General features: G+C 40.2%; 1 protein-coding gene across 7 annotated transcripts in view; it reads left to right on the top strand.

Moving 5' to 3' along the window:
- Positions 1–18332, top strand: part of ARFGEF3 (ARFGEF family member 3) — an 87290-nt gene that overhangs the window by 38868 nt on the left and 30090 nt on the right. For 5 of the 7 annotated variants that reach the window (XM_030447873.1, XM_030447871.1, XM_030447870.1 and 2 more), the window contains 12 exons: positions 49–153; positions 2878–3202; positions 4582–4694; positions 5690–6600; positions 10205–10288; positions 11466–11632; positions 12876–13041; positions 14530–14637; positions 14869–15084; positions 15327–15437; positions 16753–16903; positions 17539–17853. In XM_030447873.1, coding sequence (XP_030303733.1) covers positions 49–153; positions 2878–3202; positions 4582–4694; positions 5690–6600; positions 10205–10288; positions 11466–11632; positions 12876–13041; positions 14530–14637; positions 14869–15084; positions 15327–15437; positions 16753–16903; positions 17539–17853 — 2772 coding nt within the window. The remainder of the gene's footprint in view (positions 1–48; positions 154–2877; positions 3203–4581; positions 4695–5689; positions 6601–10204; positions 10289–11465; positions 11633–12875; positions 13042–14529; positions 14638–14868; positions 15085–15326; positions 15438–16752; positions 16904–17538; positions 17854–18332) is intronic. The other 2 variants (XM_030447872.1, XM_030447869.1) reach the window with 1 other exon arrangement.

Below are 18332 nucleotides of genomic sequence, written 5' to 3'. Positions count from 1 at the left end.
AAATGTTTCCTTTAATGTGACATGAATGGCATCTTTTATCTTTACCAGTGACAATCGGCAACTTCAGCTTCTTTATTTGGAGTGCATCCTCTCCATGTTAAACAGCTCCTCTCCCAGCATGCACCAACACAAAGGATTCACTGATCTCATATGGTGAGTACACCTAGAGAACTGCTCAGTTTATAAGTATAAAAGAACCTTCTCCACCCAGCGATGTAAACAAACATAAAAAATCTCGATACATGACCAGAACTTGCTCTTAACCTACAGTCAGTTCATTCTGTGCCTCATGAAAGATTGGTTAGGACCTCATGCTCAGCTAGCACATTAAATCTCTGTGGTGAATTACCATTGTAATGAAGTCCAGTGTATTTAGCCAGAACAGAGAATCTCTTATGATTTCTGTAATAGTTCAGTTTTGTGTGTGGCATGAAACACACAAGTATTCTGCTTATTGAAGGAGGGTGCTGTAGAGGTTCTTACTGCTCTGATTCTTACTGCTCTGATGTAGTCATACAGGAAGATAAGCAGAACTAATGTCAGGTGGTGTGGTGGTGACCACAAATGCTTATGACCTGCAGTGTGTAAGGGCTGGGGCTAAATAGTCTTCATGGTGCTTCCACTTTATCAAGAAATCCTCTTTTTAATACACTTCATCAGAAATGCTTGATGTCTTTAGTGTTCATATCTACCTGTAGATTGTTTGATACCATCACTTCAGAGCACTTTAAATAATCCTTTTACCTCTTCTTGTTTGCAGTAGTGCTTTTCTTTATATCATATGGATAATGGAGTTATAGTAATAAAGCAAGAATGTAATGAGTATGCAGTTCCTTGCAGTCCATGCCCCTCCTGTGACCTTGATGGGTGATTGTATTAAGAAAAGATATATAAGACTGTTAATGGCAAATGTGTTTCCTGTGCTTTTACCCTGTAATGTTTTGAAATGACAGTATTTGATTTGGGTCCATTTCTAAAGATACAAGATGTAGAGGTACCCTTAACTTTCCTTGCTCTCCCAGGAAAATCACTGGCTGATGGACTAGGAGGTCTTTGGGTTGATAACTCATGGCCATGTTACCCTGGGGTGAGGCCTCTAGGAGCTATAATGTAAGAACAGAATCCCCTCTTTCATGGCAAAACCATTTCAGAAGTTTCTACCTTCAAATTTCTCCCAACTCTTATTTCATGCTCATGTGACTAATTGTGTGGCCACCCTATAACCAAGGCCAGCTATATGATCTTGGTTATAAGATAAAGCTCCCTGTTTTATTTCAAATTTACATTATTTTTATGATCCAGTTTACACTGCAAATGTGCAGGTGATTGAGTTTATAACAGTGTGTCATGAGAGCTTGCCATCAGGGGCTGGACTTCTTAATCTGCACTGCTGCCAAGGAGTATGCATCCTCCAGCTACATGCTTAAGATGAAGTAGGAAAAAATACTCTAAACCTACTAGAAAGGCATGAAACAGTTTAAATTGCAAACATAATTTTGAATATATGGCAGTGTAAGTAGATGCTAATCCATTAGCTGTCTAATGAAGTTGTGAACCAAAGTGATAGTTACCTTTGTTCTTTAAGGAGCTGTTGCCAACATGCACAAAACTTTTCCTCTGGTTGGCAGTTTGTAGTCAGTTCTCAACAGGAGATAAAAAAGGGAGCAGACAGAAGATTTAGTTCTGTTTTCTTCAGACAGTGCTCTCCATGGCTTAATATAGAAGCACTTTGGGATTAAGGTGTATGGAGAATGATGTGCTGTTGCAAGCTGTGGTTATGCCTTCTTCAAGACAGGCACGTTTTTAAGCAATGAATTGATATGTTCTGGTGTACCTGACTGGAGAAAGGAATGGAAGAAATAGAGTCAAAATCATTGTCTGATGTCTGTTTAATAGCTGGGTTTTTTTTCTGTGACTCCAGGAAGCTGAGCTATTTTAGCAGGCATGGTAAGAGAGGTGATGAGAGTTTTGGACTGCATAAAAATCTTGAGAAAATAAGATGTACTTCTCTACGAGTGTGTGTTACTTTTTATGCTGCATCATTGCATGCTATTGTGTGCTTGATGTAGGTGCCAGCTTGAATCTCTGAGGCATGTGGGTAAAAGTCTGGTTTGGGACTGCATTCTCGTGGAACACTTGGCTTTTTAAATAAGGCTGGAGTAAAATGGCAAGGGCATGAATGCAAAGCTGAAATAATAGCGAATGGACCAAAGTGCTGAGTTATCTTTGGCTCTGGTTCCACAGAAGAGTGATCTGCTTGTGATGAATCACTTAATTTGAGTGTTCATGCAGAAAGACGGCTGAAGGAAGGATGGTTTTTAGTGTGTAGTGACGAATGAGGAATTACAATGAACACTTTGAGCTACTGTAGAGAACTTTAATTATGTTCTCAAAAGCCAACAAAACAGGCACAACTAAATGTCCTTACTACAATACATGTATGTGCTGTTCAGTGACGGAACTTCAGGCCTTCTATTTATCATAGATTTGTTTTTGTTTGGTCAGGTTTCCTTAAAGCTCCCAAGTTAAACTGAAGAAAAAATATTTGGCAGTAGAAAACTAGAATTTCTACCTTTAGGTTTCAGCCAGTGAAAGAGGTAGGCATTCTAGCCTTTAAAAGGCAGCACTGTGCAGCAACATGAACTTGTAAAATCAGTACCATGTTTATAAAGCACCAAAAATGTTTCCATATGTGCTAACATACTGGTGCTTGGGAGATGCAAAAAGCATGGAGTAATTTGTTATTCTATTTAGCCACTGCTGTTGATTGATCATTAAAACAAGAGTGTATATCTCATTTAACTGTTGGCTATTTTCAATCTGTTTCTGTTAGATTTTTTTTTCAGTTACCATCTGCTACTTTTCTCTTTTTCTCAGGAAGCAACTGTGTCCAGCACTCGTAGTAATCCTGGGAAATCCAATCCATGACAAAACTATCACCTCTGCCCACAGCAGCATCTGCCTGGAGGCTGATTCACCTTCCTCAGGGATCTCTGACCATGGCCGGGGTTCGGGTTGTTCCTCCACAGCACCTGCCCTTAGTGGGCCAGTTGCACGGACCATATATTACATTGCAGCAGAACTGGTTCGACTGGTCGGCTCAGTGGAATCCATGAAGCCTGTGCTGCAGTCTCTCTATCACAGGATATTGCTTTACCCACCACCTCAACACCGAGTTGAAGCCATCAAAATTATGAAAGAGGTTAGGATAATTAGATGTTCAAATCCAGATATCTAAAGTCAAGTGTTTATTTAACAGTAAGTGTTGCTGATGTGTGCAAACCAGTCTGTTCCATACTTTAACAATAGGGATGTTGAAATTGCCCTTTCTGAGCACAGCTGTCACACCAAAGCCACTCTTGACAAATATTTTTAGTTTTACAAAGTCATAATAGCTATATTTGTCTTCATAACGCAAGATGCTATGGCAACTCTGTCATTATTCATGCTGTGGTACTGCATGAAGCAGATCTTACCACTGAGTCATGATTGCTCTTTTGGGTGAGATACAGTGTAGTGATCCAGTTCTAAACTCCTTTGGCATCTTTCCCCACTCTGCTCTTGCTAGGAGGAGACACTTATCCTCACAGGGTAGTATTCCAGGCATTAAGGTGAATATATGCTTTTCATGACATTCCAGGTTTTGAAGCTCAAGATTTACTTGAGCTTTATTAGAATAGCCACAAGGAAGCTGCCAATGTCTTAAGTGACTGTGTCAAGACCAGTCCATTCTGGCCTCTTGCCCAGTGCCTCTGACAGCACTTGAACTGGAGCATTGTGAGACTTCTTCAAGCAGCAGCTGGAATCACAAGCTCTTCTGTTTCACATGTGTGGTGGAACCTATGTACTTTGTAGGAAAAGTAGTCTTGGAGTATTTCTGGTATAGCCTGTGCTTCTGTGTCTGAAGATCTCTCCTAACACCACACACAACTACCTACTGAGTTGTTGTCTGAACTGACAGTCGCCCTGGCACTTGTCTTCCTCTAATTTTAAATTATAGAAAGATGACAAGAAATAAAAGCTTTCTTTTTTTTCTTTCCTTTTTAAGAAAAGCTTGGTCTAATGTTGTTTTCTGCAGGACATATCCGTTGCCTCTTTCTGCTCATTAGTATGGGCTTGTTTGTAAAATCTTTAACTTCCTGGTGGGCATTAGCAGGACACCACCCAGTAGACTGAGTCAGAAGGAATCACTTTGCCTATCTTTGCATGGCTATTATTTTGTAACTAGGTGAATAAAAAGAAAAGCCCCTTTAGTAAATAATATAATGCAAGATACTTGTCCTGTACTTAGGCATAAAGATTGTCTTGTGTGCTGTATCATCAAGAGAAAAATGTAAAGCACTGGAGAACATTCTGTATGTGATTCTTGTTGAATATTCTGCTTTTCTCTATCTGCTTTTCTGCCTTTACAAAGAGAGAAGGGAGCTTTAATAAGTAGAATATCAGTGTGCTGCTTTCCTTTGCTCTGAGAAATGATGGTACTGCTGCCATGTGTTCCAGGGCTTGACAGAAAAATGACTCATTTATTGTGTTTAAATAATGCTTAGGTAATCCTTTAACTTCTGTTTCCTTTCATTTCAGATACTTGGCAGTCCTCGAAGGCTTTGTGATTTGGCAGGGCCCTGCTCTTCTGAGTCAGAATCGAGGAAGAAGTCTATTTCTAAAAGGAAGTCCCATCTGGATCTTCTCAAGCTGTATGCTTTGTTTCCTCCTTTAGTCTCTTCTCCCTTAACCTGTGCACAAAAGACACTTAAACAGTTGCACCTTCAGGAGCATGAGCCAGGAGATCTGCCTGGCTAAATAATCTGTGAAAGTGGAAGGAGTGGTAAAAGCTCTTATGGTTTGTCATCTGTCTGGGCCTGCTTGTGAAGGCATGGGTGCTACCTGGTACAATTTGCCAGGATTCCCAGATATAATGATTTATAACTGGAAATCTTCCCTTGAAGAGGAGAGATTTAAACTAGACATTAGGAAACAATTCTTTCCTGTGAGGGTCGTGAGACACTGGCACAGGTTGCCCAGGGAAACTGTGACTGACCCCTTTCTGGAAGTGCTCAAGGCCAGGCTGGATGCTGCATTGAGCAACCTGGTCTGGTTGGAGGTATCCCTGCCCATGCAGGGGAGTTGGAACTAGCTGATATTTAGGATCACTTCCAACCCCAACCATTCTATGATTCTAGGAAATCTTGGGTTTGGGTCCCTAACCTTGCAAGGAAATAACTGTGTGTTTACATAGAGCAAGTAAGACTTGCTCTGTCCAAGATGAAGTCAAAGGTAATTGAAAATGTAAACATTCTCAGATTGACAAAGAAGGATTTTCTGCTCTTATAAAGACCATATCTTGTAGATGAGACAATTTTAAGGACACAAATGGCTTTAAATTCAGTGTCAGTTTAGTGTTGAAGGTTTTTTTCTAGTGTAAGTGGTTGTCTGGAAGAGAAAACATGCTGTGTGTGCTGGTACAAATGCAGAGTAACTGTTTCTCTTGTTGGGACTCCCTTTACAAGACAACCATATCCACGTGAGATATCCTGTTCTAATATCAGTTGTCTGTCTCAGAAATCATACAGGATAACTTGACTTCCTTTTTCCTTATGAAGGAAAGTTATGAAGGGATAGTATTGGATGACAGTGACATGGTCTCTCTATATGTGCTTCATCTCTTACATAAACTCTGTTTTAATTGCAGTATCATGGATGGCATGACAGAAGCTTGCATCAAAGGTGGTATTGAAGCGTGTTATGCTTCAGTGTCCTGTGTCTCTGCCCTGCTTGGAGCACTAGATGAGCTGAGCCAAGGGAGGGGGCTTAGTGAAGAGCAGATCCAGCTGCTGCTCCAGCGCTTAGAAGAACTGAAGGATGGGAGTGAGACCAGCAGGGACTCCATGGAGATCAATGATGCTGACTTTAGGTGGCAGAGACGCATCCTGTCCTCAGAAAATCCTGCCTGGGAATCAGGAAATGAGAAGAGTCCTGATATTAGCATTAGTGTTACCACAGACACTGGTCAGACCACTTTGGAAGGGGACATGGGACAGACAACTCCAGAGGATAATCCAGAGAGTCAAAAAATCTCACTGCCCTCTCCAGCTGGACACGAAAGCAAAGAGATTCATTATAGAGAACCAGAGTCAGAAACCATTGACCAACCAGATGTTGTTCAAAGAAGCCACACCATAGTCTATCCAGATATAACTAACTTTTTATCAGTTGATTGCAAGACCCGGTCCTATGGATCCAGATACAGTGAAAGTAATTTCAGTGTAGATGACCAGGACCTTTCTAGGACTGAGTTTGATTCATGTGATCAGTATTCCATGGCAGCAGAGAAAGACTCAGGAAGGTCAGATGTCTCAGACATAGGCTCTGACAATTGCTCCCTGGCTGATGAGGAGCAAACACCACGGGATTGTCCAGGTCACAGGTCCTTACGTACTGCTGCTCTCTCTCTGAAATTGCTGAAAAACCAAGAAGCAGACCAGCACAGTGCACGGCTGTTTATCCAGTCACTTGAAGCTCTTCTTCCTCAGCTTATAGCTCTTCCCAGCATAGAGGAGGTGGATGGAGCACTGCAGAGCTTCTCTTCAACCTTCTGCTCAGGTTTGCAAACAAATAATTACTGTCTAACCTGCATGCACACTGTACTCTTTAAAGTTCCACCTTCAGAGAACATATCCAGAGTAAGGAGGTTTGTGCCTTACAGAGCAGATTCCTCCACAGCAGCACACTTCATTTAGAGCAAATTAAAATGAATATGCAGGCACTGATTCAAACGGAGGTCAATCCATTAACTCTTAACAGGATATGGATTACATCCTCAGTCAACAGAAAAATCAGATTTTGACGAGATACCTCATCACAGATTTGTGAAGTTCTGTTGAGATTTACATGTACTGTTACCAGAGAGAGGGTTGGGTTGTCCCTTAGCATGAAAGGGGTGTGGGGAGGAATGTCACCTATTCTGAGAGAGTTAAGTAGCTTACATCATTTCATTACTATTAGTAATGCCAGCCTTGCAAAGAAGGTAATAAAATTTCCACAACAGTAAGCTCTTGAAAGGAAAAGAGGAGCAATTTCTTTTTCACTGTTTTTTCTTTCTTAATACTGCTGTCTATCATTACTGGGAATGCAAAGCTCAAAGCTCAGACCAAGTGAAAAACAGTTTAAGATCTTACCTTTCAAGAGATAAAATACCTGCAGTTCTTTCAGGATTAGAACCTTTGGGGTCTTGACTTGATCAATAAAACAAACAAACAAAAAAAAACCACCATGCAGGAGCTAGTTTGTCCTGTTGATGTTTCAAATGTGTATAAATATATATTTTAGAAGGGTTGCTTTTTCCTGACAGTGATCAAAGTGGAAATGTTTGTTAAAATACAATTCTCTGTTTCTTTAACTTAATTTACCACAATTGCCTTCCTTACTTCTCCTCTCCTAATCATTGCTTCATTCATTTGTGTTGTCTCACACACATTAAACTCATATAGAATCAGAAGGGATACCTCCCACCATTATGCAGCATAATTTATATATGAAAGATAAATAAGATGATATTTCAGATATCCTGTTTGAATGCTGCCCAAGTAAGCCCTAATTCATAAAGATGGTAGGTAACATTCTTAAGAAACACTGGTCATATTATGTTACAGAATGGAGGAGGACATTAATTACATTCCAAATTAAGACACTCAAAAGTATCTTTCACAAGGGATTTTTTTTTCCTTGTTAGTGAGGTTACACCAAAAGATCAGGACTAGAACTCTAGCTCAAACTTTTGTGCACAACTTCGCTTGTGGATGAGTATACCACTTATTTTCTCTTTGGTCTTATCAATGTTTTAAAGCTTTGGTAGAGGTAGACCTAGCTGATTTACAGGTTTTAAGGCTGAACATGGCTTTTATTGTAATTCAACTAACACAGTGAGAAAGATGAATGAGTATTACTCAGTTTCTGCATTAATAAGTCCATAATTTCTGGTTTGTACATATCTTTTGAAAAGATACCTAGTCTTAGACTGTTGAGTTAGAAAAAGCCTTTCACCTTCCTCAGAAAGCCCCCCCCCCACATGTATTTAAATATGTGTATCATGTAACTAGTCTGATTTGGTGAGGTATTCTTAAAGGATGCCACTCAATAAGGAATCATGAAAAATTACAGGAGCAAGCTACTCTATTAATGTAGCTTGGAAGAGGTATCCTGTTTTTTTCATAGAGCTGTGGCTGTTACAGAGGTGTAACCTTATGCTCTCACAAGATCACCATTCACATCACGTTCCAGTTGGACACCTGGAATGGGACAGTCCATCTGAAATCCAGTCCCTTGTACTTCAGATCTTCAGCAAAATTCCATCAGTCCTCCTGAGGTGAGGACTTCCATTCCTGTGTCAATGAGAGGTGTTAGTTTGAAGACCTGTACAAAGAAGGACTTGCTGAAGTTGAAATACATCTGGGGTAGGAACACCCTGCAGAGAGCTTCTGAGTCACCCCTTTGATCCGCTTCCATAGGCAACATTTGAGTCCTTGCTTCAAAACTCCTTCATGAACACCAACAATTCAAGACACAAATTAGGTGATCAAGTTAGAGGAACTGGCCTATTCATTGTATCTAAAAACATATATTCATGTATAATACCTGAAAACTGCATTAGGAAATTCGAGTGTTGGTTAAGGTTCCAGCTGAGAAAAGAGACGGGTGCAGTTCTGAGACCAGCCAGTACTGAAGCTATATTTTTGTGCTTCTGAGAGGCCTTATTTACTGCTTTTTTCATTTTTCTTGCACTTGGAAGGAAAAAACACACTAACTATAACTTAGTAGTCTTTCCTACAGGCTAGGTCCTTAAATAGTATTATAATATTACTATGTTTTTCTAGGATTGAAAAGCATTGAAGGGAGGTAGAAGTTTGTGACACTGGCATGGGATTATAAGGATAGGGAAAGTGAAGCCAGCTAAGCAGAGTTACAGTGAAATGAAGATTTAGAAGTCAGTTGGATAAAACTCTTCCTGATCTACATTTTTCATCTTTCCTCAGAAAGTTCTTCCTTGTTTCTAGATAAAACCAATGCCAAAAAGTTCCTTACTGTAGACCTTACACTGGACCTTACTTACTTACTGTGGACCTTACACTGTGTTCCTTACACTGGAGTGTGATGTCTATCTTAAAAAATACTGAATTATCTAAAAGCTCTCAACATTATCTTGAGTTTCATAAAACAGTAAGTTTGCAGCTTTTCAGGAACTTCTTTTTCCTGACCAATTTAAATTAACTGTTGACTCTGTTAAGACAGTGTGTTAACCTCACTGCTTATTGCAACTGGCAGAATTTTACAATTAAAGGTGATAATCAATTCTCTAAATTGAGACATAGTTATTCTTATGAACTGCAGTGTCAAGGCATTAATTCTAAAAATTGTGTGCCACTGCGTTGAATGAGTAATCATAGCAAACATTTTTAGCACCTCTTTTCAGTTTTGTTTCCATAGCCTTTAGAAACAAATTTTTATGTTGTTAAGCATCATTGCAGTTTTATGCCTCAGCTAATCTGCTTTTGAGATCTCAGCATCTCTCAAATGTACTTGTTTATTTTCTCATACTTTAGAGGAAATTAGGGACTATATATTTCCCTAACACATTTAGGCACTCAAATACACACTATTGCCACTATTATGTGCAGTAATAGCACATAATAGTGTAACAGCAGTTATGTACCTCCCTTTTTAATTATAGTCTTGTACAAGGTGTTGCAGATTTTAAAAAATCATTTAATACTAAATAAACTGGGCTTATTTTCCTTTTCTTTTATATACCTCTCTGCCTTCAGTTTTTTATTACTGTAGCAGATTCTAGTCCCCAAGGACCATATTTCAGAGAGATAAGACATCAAATCAATATACTCTAGCTGCATCAATATCATGATCCTCCATCCAACAAAGCGTGCAGATACATCTTTGCTTCAAGTAGTGAGGGAGCCACTGGAGCTGTTCACAGGCTGCTCTCAAGCACGTGCTTGCATTTTTGGGACTAAGTAATTCACTGTTAATGTTCACCGTGCCAAATCTACCCCAAGCACACACCCAACCCATCCGGGTATGGTTTGAGGCCAGCCCTATCACCCGTCTTCCACAAAGGTTGCTCCCTTGACCAGCTATTCATTTTTTAGACCCATCCTGGAACAGTTACTCTCTTTCTAAATCCGCCCTCAAACAGTTACTCACGTTATCCACGCCCCCAAAGTGACGACAGTGGAAAGTCCAAGAAGGCAGCAGCACAGAGCTTTCAAACCCTCACGAGGCAAGAAAAACATTTGGTTCTTTTCTGTGTGTGGATTATTTTTTTTTTAAATGTAAATGGTTTGTTGTATTTTGTCTAAGAAGAGGCATGAACTTTATGGTGGTAGGAATATATTCACCGTAAACCACTGCAGCAGTTAACAAATACAGCTTTACTTCATCATGTAATTAACCTTGGAAGTTGTTTTTTGTTTCATTTCAAATGTTCCTCTAGGATAAAGCTTACTCCTTAATCTTCTGTAATTGACATTATAGAAATGCATTTCACAGTTGATATGAAACCCATGAAATATTGTGGGTCATGAGGGAGGGTGTCCAACACTTGTTTTTTTCATGGCTCATACTACAGATCATGGGGATTCAATTAGGCATTGCTAATACTTGATTTGTGTTTTTCAATAATAGATTTGCTAACTCTGAGGAAAATGTATGTGCTGTCCATTCTACGTGGGGAGAAGGGGTTGTGCCCCTGGGCATAGTCATTTCATGCAAATAGTGTTTTCTGGAGTACTGAATGCTTACAGGCATCTTAGGGGTCTGACAGAACTGCATGTGCTCAGCTACCTATAAAGCAGGTCTTGTATTAAGTAAATAGGGCTTGGAGTTGTAATGAGTTCCATCCAGCTTGGACACAAATATTTTTCTACTTAAATCTTGATCATGGAGAAAATGATGATTACTGCCTGATTCTGCAAGGTGCTGAGCACTCCAGTCCCCATCCAACAACTCACTTCACCAGGACAGATTAACTTTGGGGTATAAGGGGCTGTCACACTAATTAGCACCATTTGGTGCAATGTATGCTCAGTTAAATATGCAGGCTTTGCCTCTCCCCTTTCCACCTCATCTTTCCAGTTGGTATTGCAGATGTATCCTGCCCTATGCTTTTTATCTGGCAGTCATCCCAATGAATGCCAGTTGTCCTTGTGTATTTAAATTTAGCATGTTGCTTTGCTGGACTGTAATTGGAGTGTTCAGTTGCCTTGCAGCACTTCATTCTAGATGAACTACTTTTCTATTCCCTATTCTAGTACATTTAGTACAGTCATTTCTATTGGTGATTCATTAACTATTCTAGCAATCTGTTGCTGCTGAAATGCTAGGGTTAGTTTCTGATATTTTTTATCCCCAGGCAAAATCTGTGTAAAGCACAAGAGTTCACATGGTGTTTTTGTTAGGTATGATGCACTCACCAGGATTTGAGGGAAACCTAAATTTCAGCTTCCAAACTCTGATGAATGCAGACAGTCTCTACATGGTCTCACATTACACTCTGCTGCTGAACCTAAAACTGGCCAACTCAGATTACTACAGGAAGAAACCTGCCCAAGCCCCTGTGCTGCTGGTGAGTTTAGGAATATGGGAAAACTGTAAAAATATATATGTTTTTCTTCCTTTCACATAAAACAGCCCACACATAAAGCTTTCAAGGTGCTTGCTAAGTGGAGAAATAATAAATAATAATTGCAAATGAAGCACTCTCTAGGCTGCTTTATGAATCTTGCAAGATAAATGCCATGCATCTGAATTACACATCTTCTCTGTAATTTGGGAGGGAGAATAAATGCTGCTTACTGATTATCATTAAATTAGCAATCATTTTGATGGATACTCTGTCTGCAGAACTCATCTTCATTAGCATCATGTGATAGAGCATGTATTGTTTATGCATATTACGAAGGGATATAGCTTCATTTTTCAAATACTTTTAAGCATAATGACATATTTCTTGCTTTAATACTTGCCTTGAATTTACACACATAAAGACATGAAAAGTTAGAGTTTAAAATAATGAGGTGCTAGTATCATGAGCTGATGATTTTTGTGGCACCTAGGATTCCTCAGATTCTTTGGCTTTTTAAAAATTGTTTTGAAAGCTGTGGGAGTTATAAAACATGAATCTGTTTTTCAACCAAGTTGCCCAAGAGAAGTAATTTCAAAGTTTTCCTAAAAATAAAAAAAAATGGTGATGCATGGAACAAAAAAATGATCTCTAACAGATCTCTAAAAGTGTACCCTTATTGCAGAATTTCCCACGTAAGGGAAATCATATTCCAGAAAACCTCAAAGACAAGTGGGTTTTTAATAGCATCATCAGCTCTTCAGCAGCTGCAAGAGCAAACCTGTGACACTCTAGGGGCAGCACTAAACAACAGGCATGGGCATGACCTAAGAAGTGTTACTGAAAATAGTTCAGATATCTAACTGGACCCCAGTTGATCTGTGGTGACTCTTCAGTGCAGAACGGCCTCATTGCTGGACAGGCAATAGATGCCAAAACTTGTTTTTGTTTGAACTAAAATCCTACCTCTGTCTTGTGGAAATGGGGAGAGATGGGCATGTCCTGTTGCCACTGTGCAAGAGCTGTCTTTGTGATTTACATCTTGCATGAAGAGCAGTAAGAGAAGGGAAAGCTCCTTGTTCATGTCATTTTCCTCTATAGAGAGACATTGTGCTCCTCAGTTGATTTTTTTTTTGTTCAGTTGGTTTCTACTTCATTCCCTTATGCTCAGGAGTAATCTAGGGGCTGGGGCTCATTCTGTAAAGCTTACTGCTAACTTGTATCTGGCTTTTATGGTTCTCTGCAGAAAGAGTTCATGAAGCAGGTCCAGTCTAGTGGAGTGCTGATGGTATTTTCCCAGGCCTGGGTTGAAGAACTGTACCAGCAGGTACTAGAAAGGAACATGCTAGGGGAAGCTGGATACTGGGGAAACCCTGAAGAGCACAGCCTTCCACTTATCACCATGCTGACTGGTTAGTACTGCATTATGTCTAAAACAAGCTACTACAACATGTTGCTTGTATTGCATTGCATACAGCACTGCATGTCATCATGCAGCATCTTGATGTTTCACCCAGGCTTAACTGGGGCAGGTAATTAAGTATTTGTTTTGGATCAGACAGAAAGCTTTTGAAACCTGGGTTTAAAAAAAAACAAAAACAAACAAACAAACAAACAAACAAAAAAAACTCCGAACAAAACAAACAAACAAAAAAACACAACAAAATTGGGCCTGGGAGAGTAGGTTTGTTCACTGAACCAAAACCTCTCTTACTTCTGTCAGCTTCGGTTCTGGTAAAGTTGGTACCTGTCAATGCTAAGCACTAAGGCTGCTGTTTTCTTGGTGACAAGGCAACAGCCTTTGTCCAGGCAGCTTGACAAAGCTGTTTCAGTGTGCCTATAGTGTAGTACAAATATAAATAATGGTGTGTGATTCTGGAAGCCTTTTACAGATGGGGGCTCCCTTTGGTACAGATTCGTGCTATGTCAGGGATATGCCAAATGGCACTAGAGAGAAACTGAGAAACTTAAAACCTGGAGCACCTCTAACAAATTTTTAAAAGCAGTTAGATTCATTTGACAAAAAAACATGGTATCAGCTGAGAAGCAGCAGGTTGCCTTTGATGTTGTATTGATTTAAATGCACTGTCTGCTCGAATGTGTAAACTGTATGATTACAAAGAAGTAATTAAAACTGTATGCAAGGAGAAAATGAGCTTCAGACTTGCCATTAACTGGTAATCAAAGGGGACTGCTCTGAAAGTTTTTTACTGTTTGTATTGATCTCAGTGTTGCTTTTAGCTGTTGAGCTGGGAAGCTGAAAGAAACGCTTTGGAAAAACAAAAGCCATGAAGTATGTATAGAAGAAACAGGAAGGCCCTGCTAGAAAGGAAATCAACCTGATGCCCCTAACATTAAATGCTCTGTGAGAATCTGGTATTTGTTGTGTAGGAGAAAAGGTTGTATTTCTTTTGTAGAGACTGAACCTACACATGTTGCTAAAAATTGCATTTAAGATATAGGATCCCAGTGTATCTTGAGAACTCAAGTCTGAGTTCTGGGAACATCTGGTTATGTATTTTAGCAAGATTTGGAAGTTTATACTAATAAACATGGAGATTCAAGAGTGTGGGAAGGTATGAACTGTATGAAATACTATGCAAACTTTGCTGAGAGTTCTGTTTGCTGCGTAACTTGGGTGGGGTAGGAGGAGGACAGCTTTTGAGATTGGAATATTTCCCCCTTTCAAGAAAACATTTGTTTTACTCAGCAAAGCATAAGATGCCACAGTTCGTGTTTATTCCAAGGTTTCAGAAAGCATCTAGCAAACAACATCTAAAAAGCATGCCTGAAAAGTCAGGAGCACCAGTATGTATCTGAACTGAGAGCCAGTAGGAGATGTTTTATTTATACCATCTGTGTGTCAAATAGTAATCTGTTATTTTTTAATGTTCTGGCAGACATCGATGGCCTGGAAAGCAGTGCAATTGGTGGCCAATTGATGGCATCTGCTTCAGCTCAATCTCCTCTCTCCCAAAACCAGAAGACAGACGATTCTGTTGTTGCAGGTATTTAAGATTATATTATAAGCACAAGCATATTACTAACAGTGGGTTGTTATATACTGTAAGCATATTCAGGTTGTGATTTAGAACTTTAGAATGTAGGGGTTGGTGAACTGGTGAATTGGTGATCCAGCATGCAGACAACAAGTAGGGCTTGATTTTTTCCCACTGATGATAAAGATGTTCTTGTGTCATTTTCCAGTAGTAGCAATGGTAATGCATTTCTCATTCCAGGAGTTGCTTTTGCCCGATACCTTTTAATTGGCTGTTGGAAGAACTTGATTGACACTTTGTCCACACCACTGACTGGCCGCATGGCAGGCAGCTCCAAGGGGCTGGCCTTCATCCTGGGAGCAGAAGGAGCCAAGGAGCAGAACCAAAAGGAGAAGGACTCCATCTGCGTGAGCCTGGATGGGCTGCGGAGGGCAGCCCGGCTGAGCTGTGCTCTAGGTACTGCTGCATGTGGGATGCCAGGGCAGACTCATAAAACAGGATGGTACCTTTCCTTGAAGGAGTTTGAGAGTGGGAAAAGTGGTATCCTGTTCCAGTGTTGGATAGGAACCTGGACTGTTGGACTCCCCAGACAGCATAGACATACCAGCCAACACATCCTTTGTACAAACTTTTGTCAAGATTGCATGGGACTGGGAAGGAAATGCTGGTTAAACAGTAATTTTGTTGTTGTTTTACAGGAGTTGCTGCTAACTGTGCATCTGCTCTTGCCCAAATGGCTGCTGCCTCCTGTGTCCAAGAAGAGAAAGAGGAAAAAGAAATCCAAGAGCCCAGTGATACTATAGCTCAAGGTAACTATTTGATTAAATTACCTACCTTATCTCATATTGCCTGTGAAGATGCAACTGGGAAGTATTTGCTACACATAGGAGGAGGACAGAGGGCAATGTCACTTCTGTGCACCACTCAACTTGTAGGCATATGGGATGTGTATCTAGAGGCTTCAGCACATGTCCTCCTGTCCTAGGTTCTTGAAATTGTCACACTATGTTTTATATAGATCTCAAATCAGTGGAACAACAGATAAGCCAGCAGCATTTTTTAAATGGACACTTTTTAAGCCTTGTGATATTAGCACATATTTTTTACGTGTTGGTTGGTAATATAAGCTGAGTTTTCGTCCTTCTCCCTGTCTTCTGTATACATCCTTGGCTGTCTTTTGTCATCATCAGATACTTAGAATTGTTTCTGAATCAGGTTAAATGAAGCTAGAATTAAAAAATTATATATATGTGTACCATGTAAAAGTTTCTGCATCTCTATAGCACTACTTCAAACCCAGTGGAAGTCTCCAGTGGCACATAAAATGTGTCTGATAACATCAAGTCCATAACAAAACTAAAGCCTGCTTGGCACTTATGTTTGGTGTCCCAGTAGAGGAAACAAAGCTAAGTAGGCCTGAGCACAAACCAGCTTTTGACCACTCTGCTAGATATGACTGAAGTGAGTTGGCTGGGCCACACTGAAGCAAAAAGGAGGCAGTAGTGGTGGCCAGAGTCCAATTGAGCTATTTTACAAAAGCTTGAAAAGCTCCAAATATTTTTCCCATTCCAAGGCAGCATGAAAACTAAGCTTTCCAGAGATACTTAGGAAAAAGGAGGTCCAAATGTTTGTAGTTCATCTCAGGATTAGTTTTGATTTGACATGAAGATCCATTGACAAAAGCTTTTTGATGAACCTTTTGTATGGAAATAGAGTGATATCCACAAACTTTTTTTCTGCCATAGCAAAGGAGGTTGTGGTACAAATAAATAATACCCATCCCTCCAGCTCCAAAGAGAAACATATAATATCAATAGCAATCTGCATCTGTTCTGTGGGCAGTAAGATGTGATTTTGGCAGTGGAAGGTGTCAATTTGGCTTTGATTTTTTTATTTTTTTTTTCATGCATATAAGATCAATCAAAAGGGATTCTAATTTTAAAACTACTGTATGTTTATTAGGAAGAAATTAGTTTTTCTGATTTGTTTTTTTGTGTAAAATCCATGTTTCCTTATAGCTTTCAAACCATATACCTTTGCCATCACCCTATACACAAATGAGTGTTTGTCTAAAAGCTGTAGAATCTGTTGCATTTCTTTTCTTTTTATTTTTTCATGCTGCAGTGAAACAGAAAGTGGAGCAGAAACTGGAGCAGATGGGAAAAGTGCAGGGAGTCTGCCTGCATACTGCTCATGTTTTGTGTATGGATGCAGTACTTAACGTGGGCCTGGAGATGGGAAGCCACAATCAGGATTGTTGGCCTCATGTATTCAGGTACTCACCATCTTTCCCAAAATAAACAGAATTTGTACCATGTTGCCTTAAAGTAACTGACTGAGAAAATGGACTTTACATGGTCTTGGAGTTTATAAACAGTGTCAGAGTGAATTAATTGCCAGTGTCTGTAAGAGAAAAAAACAATGCTGTTTTCCACCACTATTCAGAAACAAAATCAACACTGAGGAACTTTCAAATTACCAGAAGACTGTGGCAGACCCAGGAACCCAAATATGTTTTTTTGACTATTAAAATATTTGCTACCAAAGCATGAGGGGAGACAAAGGGATGTAAGAAGACAGGTTGTCTGTGTGTAGTCTGAGAGCTAGAGATTGTAGAAATTAGTGCCTGAGAATCAGCATCAGGTTTCTGTGTAAGTTGCTTTTCACATTCATAGAATCATATAATCATAGAATTGGCTGGGTTGGAAGGGACCTCAGAGATCATCAAGTCCAACCCTTGATCCACTACTGCTGCAGTTACTAGACAATGATCTAGAGTTGTACTGTCCTTCTGATTCACCTCTGGAGTAGAGACCCAAGTGTTTCTTCAGTGAGCCTAGTGACTACTGGGGGGAGGAGATGTCGTTTTGAGGATAATATTCATCTTTTGCTTCTCTTGTTTGTTCTCAGAGTGTGTGAGTACATCAGCACACTGGAGCACACCCACTTCAGTGATGGTGCTTCCCAGCCCTCCCTTACCATCACCCAGTCACAGCAGGTGCCCGGAGGGCTGCACCCAGACTCTGAGCCTGGGGAGACTCCCCAGGCACCGACACCTGAGCAGGACACCACCCTCAGCAGCAATCCTGTCATTCAGCCAGTTTCTATCCAGGAACTCATCAAGGAGAGCAGCAAGGGCAGACCTTTTGACTTCCGTGGAGGCAGCCTGCTGTGTGGGACCAGTGCTGCCAAGGCTGTTCTCACACTCTCCACACAAGCAGACAGGTAAAAGCGGTATTGTCAGGAACCAGAATCCCTGTTCCCAAAACAACAAAAATGGACCTTTCTGTGGTGCACTGGGGCCTGATCTTTGTTGCAGCCACTTGCTTAAGTTGAGTTTTACAAGAGAGCTGTGTGTGTGTCACAACCAGCAGTTCCTGAAACACATGGTTTTCTGCATCTTGCATCTTGCATCTGCCCTGGTACCTGCAGGTTCTGAGCTGAATGTGTCTGTCTGTGGATATCAGTGAATATGCCAACTAAATCAAGTGTGTTCTGGTAGTGGTGGATTTATTGCTTGAATATAAATGAGCCTGTTGTGTTCATTAAAGCAGACAAAATAAGTGGGTGTCCTGTCCTGACAGTTTGTCAGACTGCCCTGATATGCCCAGAGGGAGGAAGGGACATGATCACAGAATGGCTGGGTTAAATGTCCCTGCAACAGTCTGCAGGCTGACATGTCAAAGATGTTTTCACTATTTCTG

Source organism: Calypte anna, chromosome 3, assembly GCF_003957555.1.
Source record: "Calypte anna isolate BGI_N300 chromosome 3, bCalAnn1_v1.p, whole genome shotgun sequence".
NCBI lineage: Eukaryota > Metazoa > Chordata > Aves > Apodiformes > Trochilidae > Calypte > Calypte anna.
This window is presented reverse-complemented; position numbering and strand designations above follow the sequence as displayed.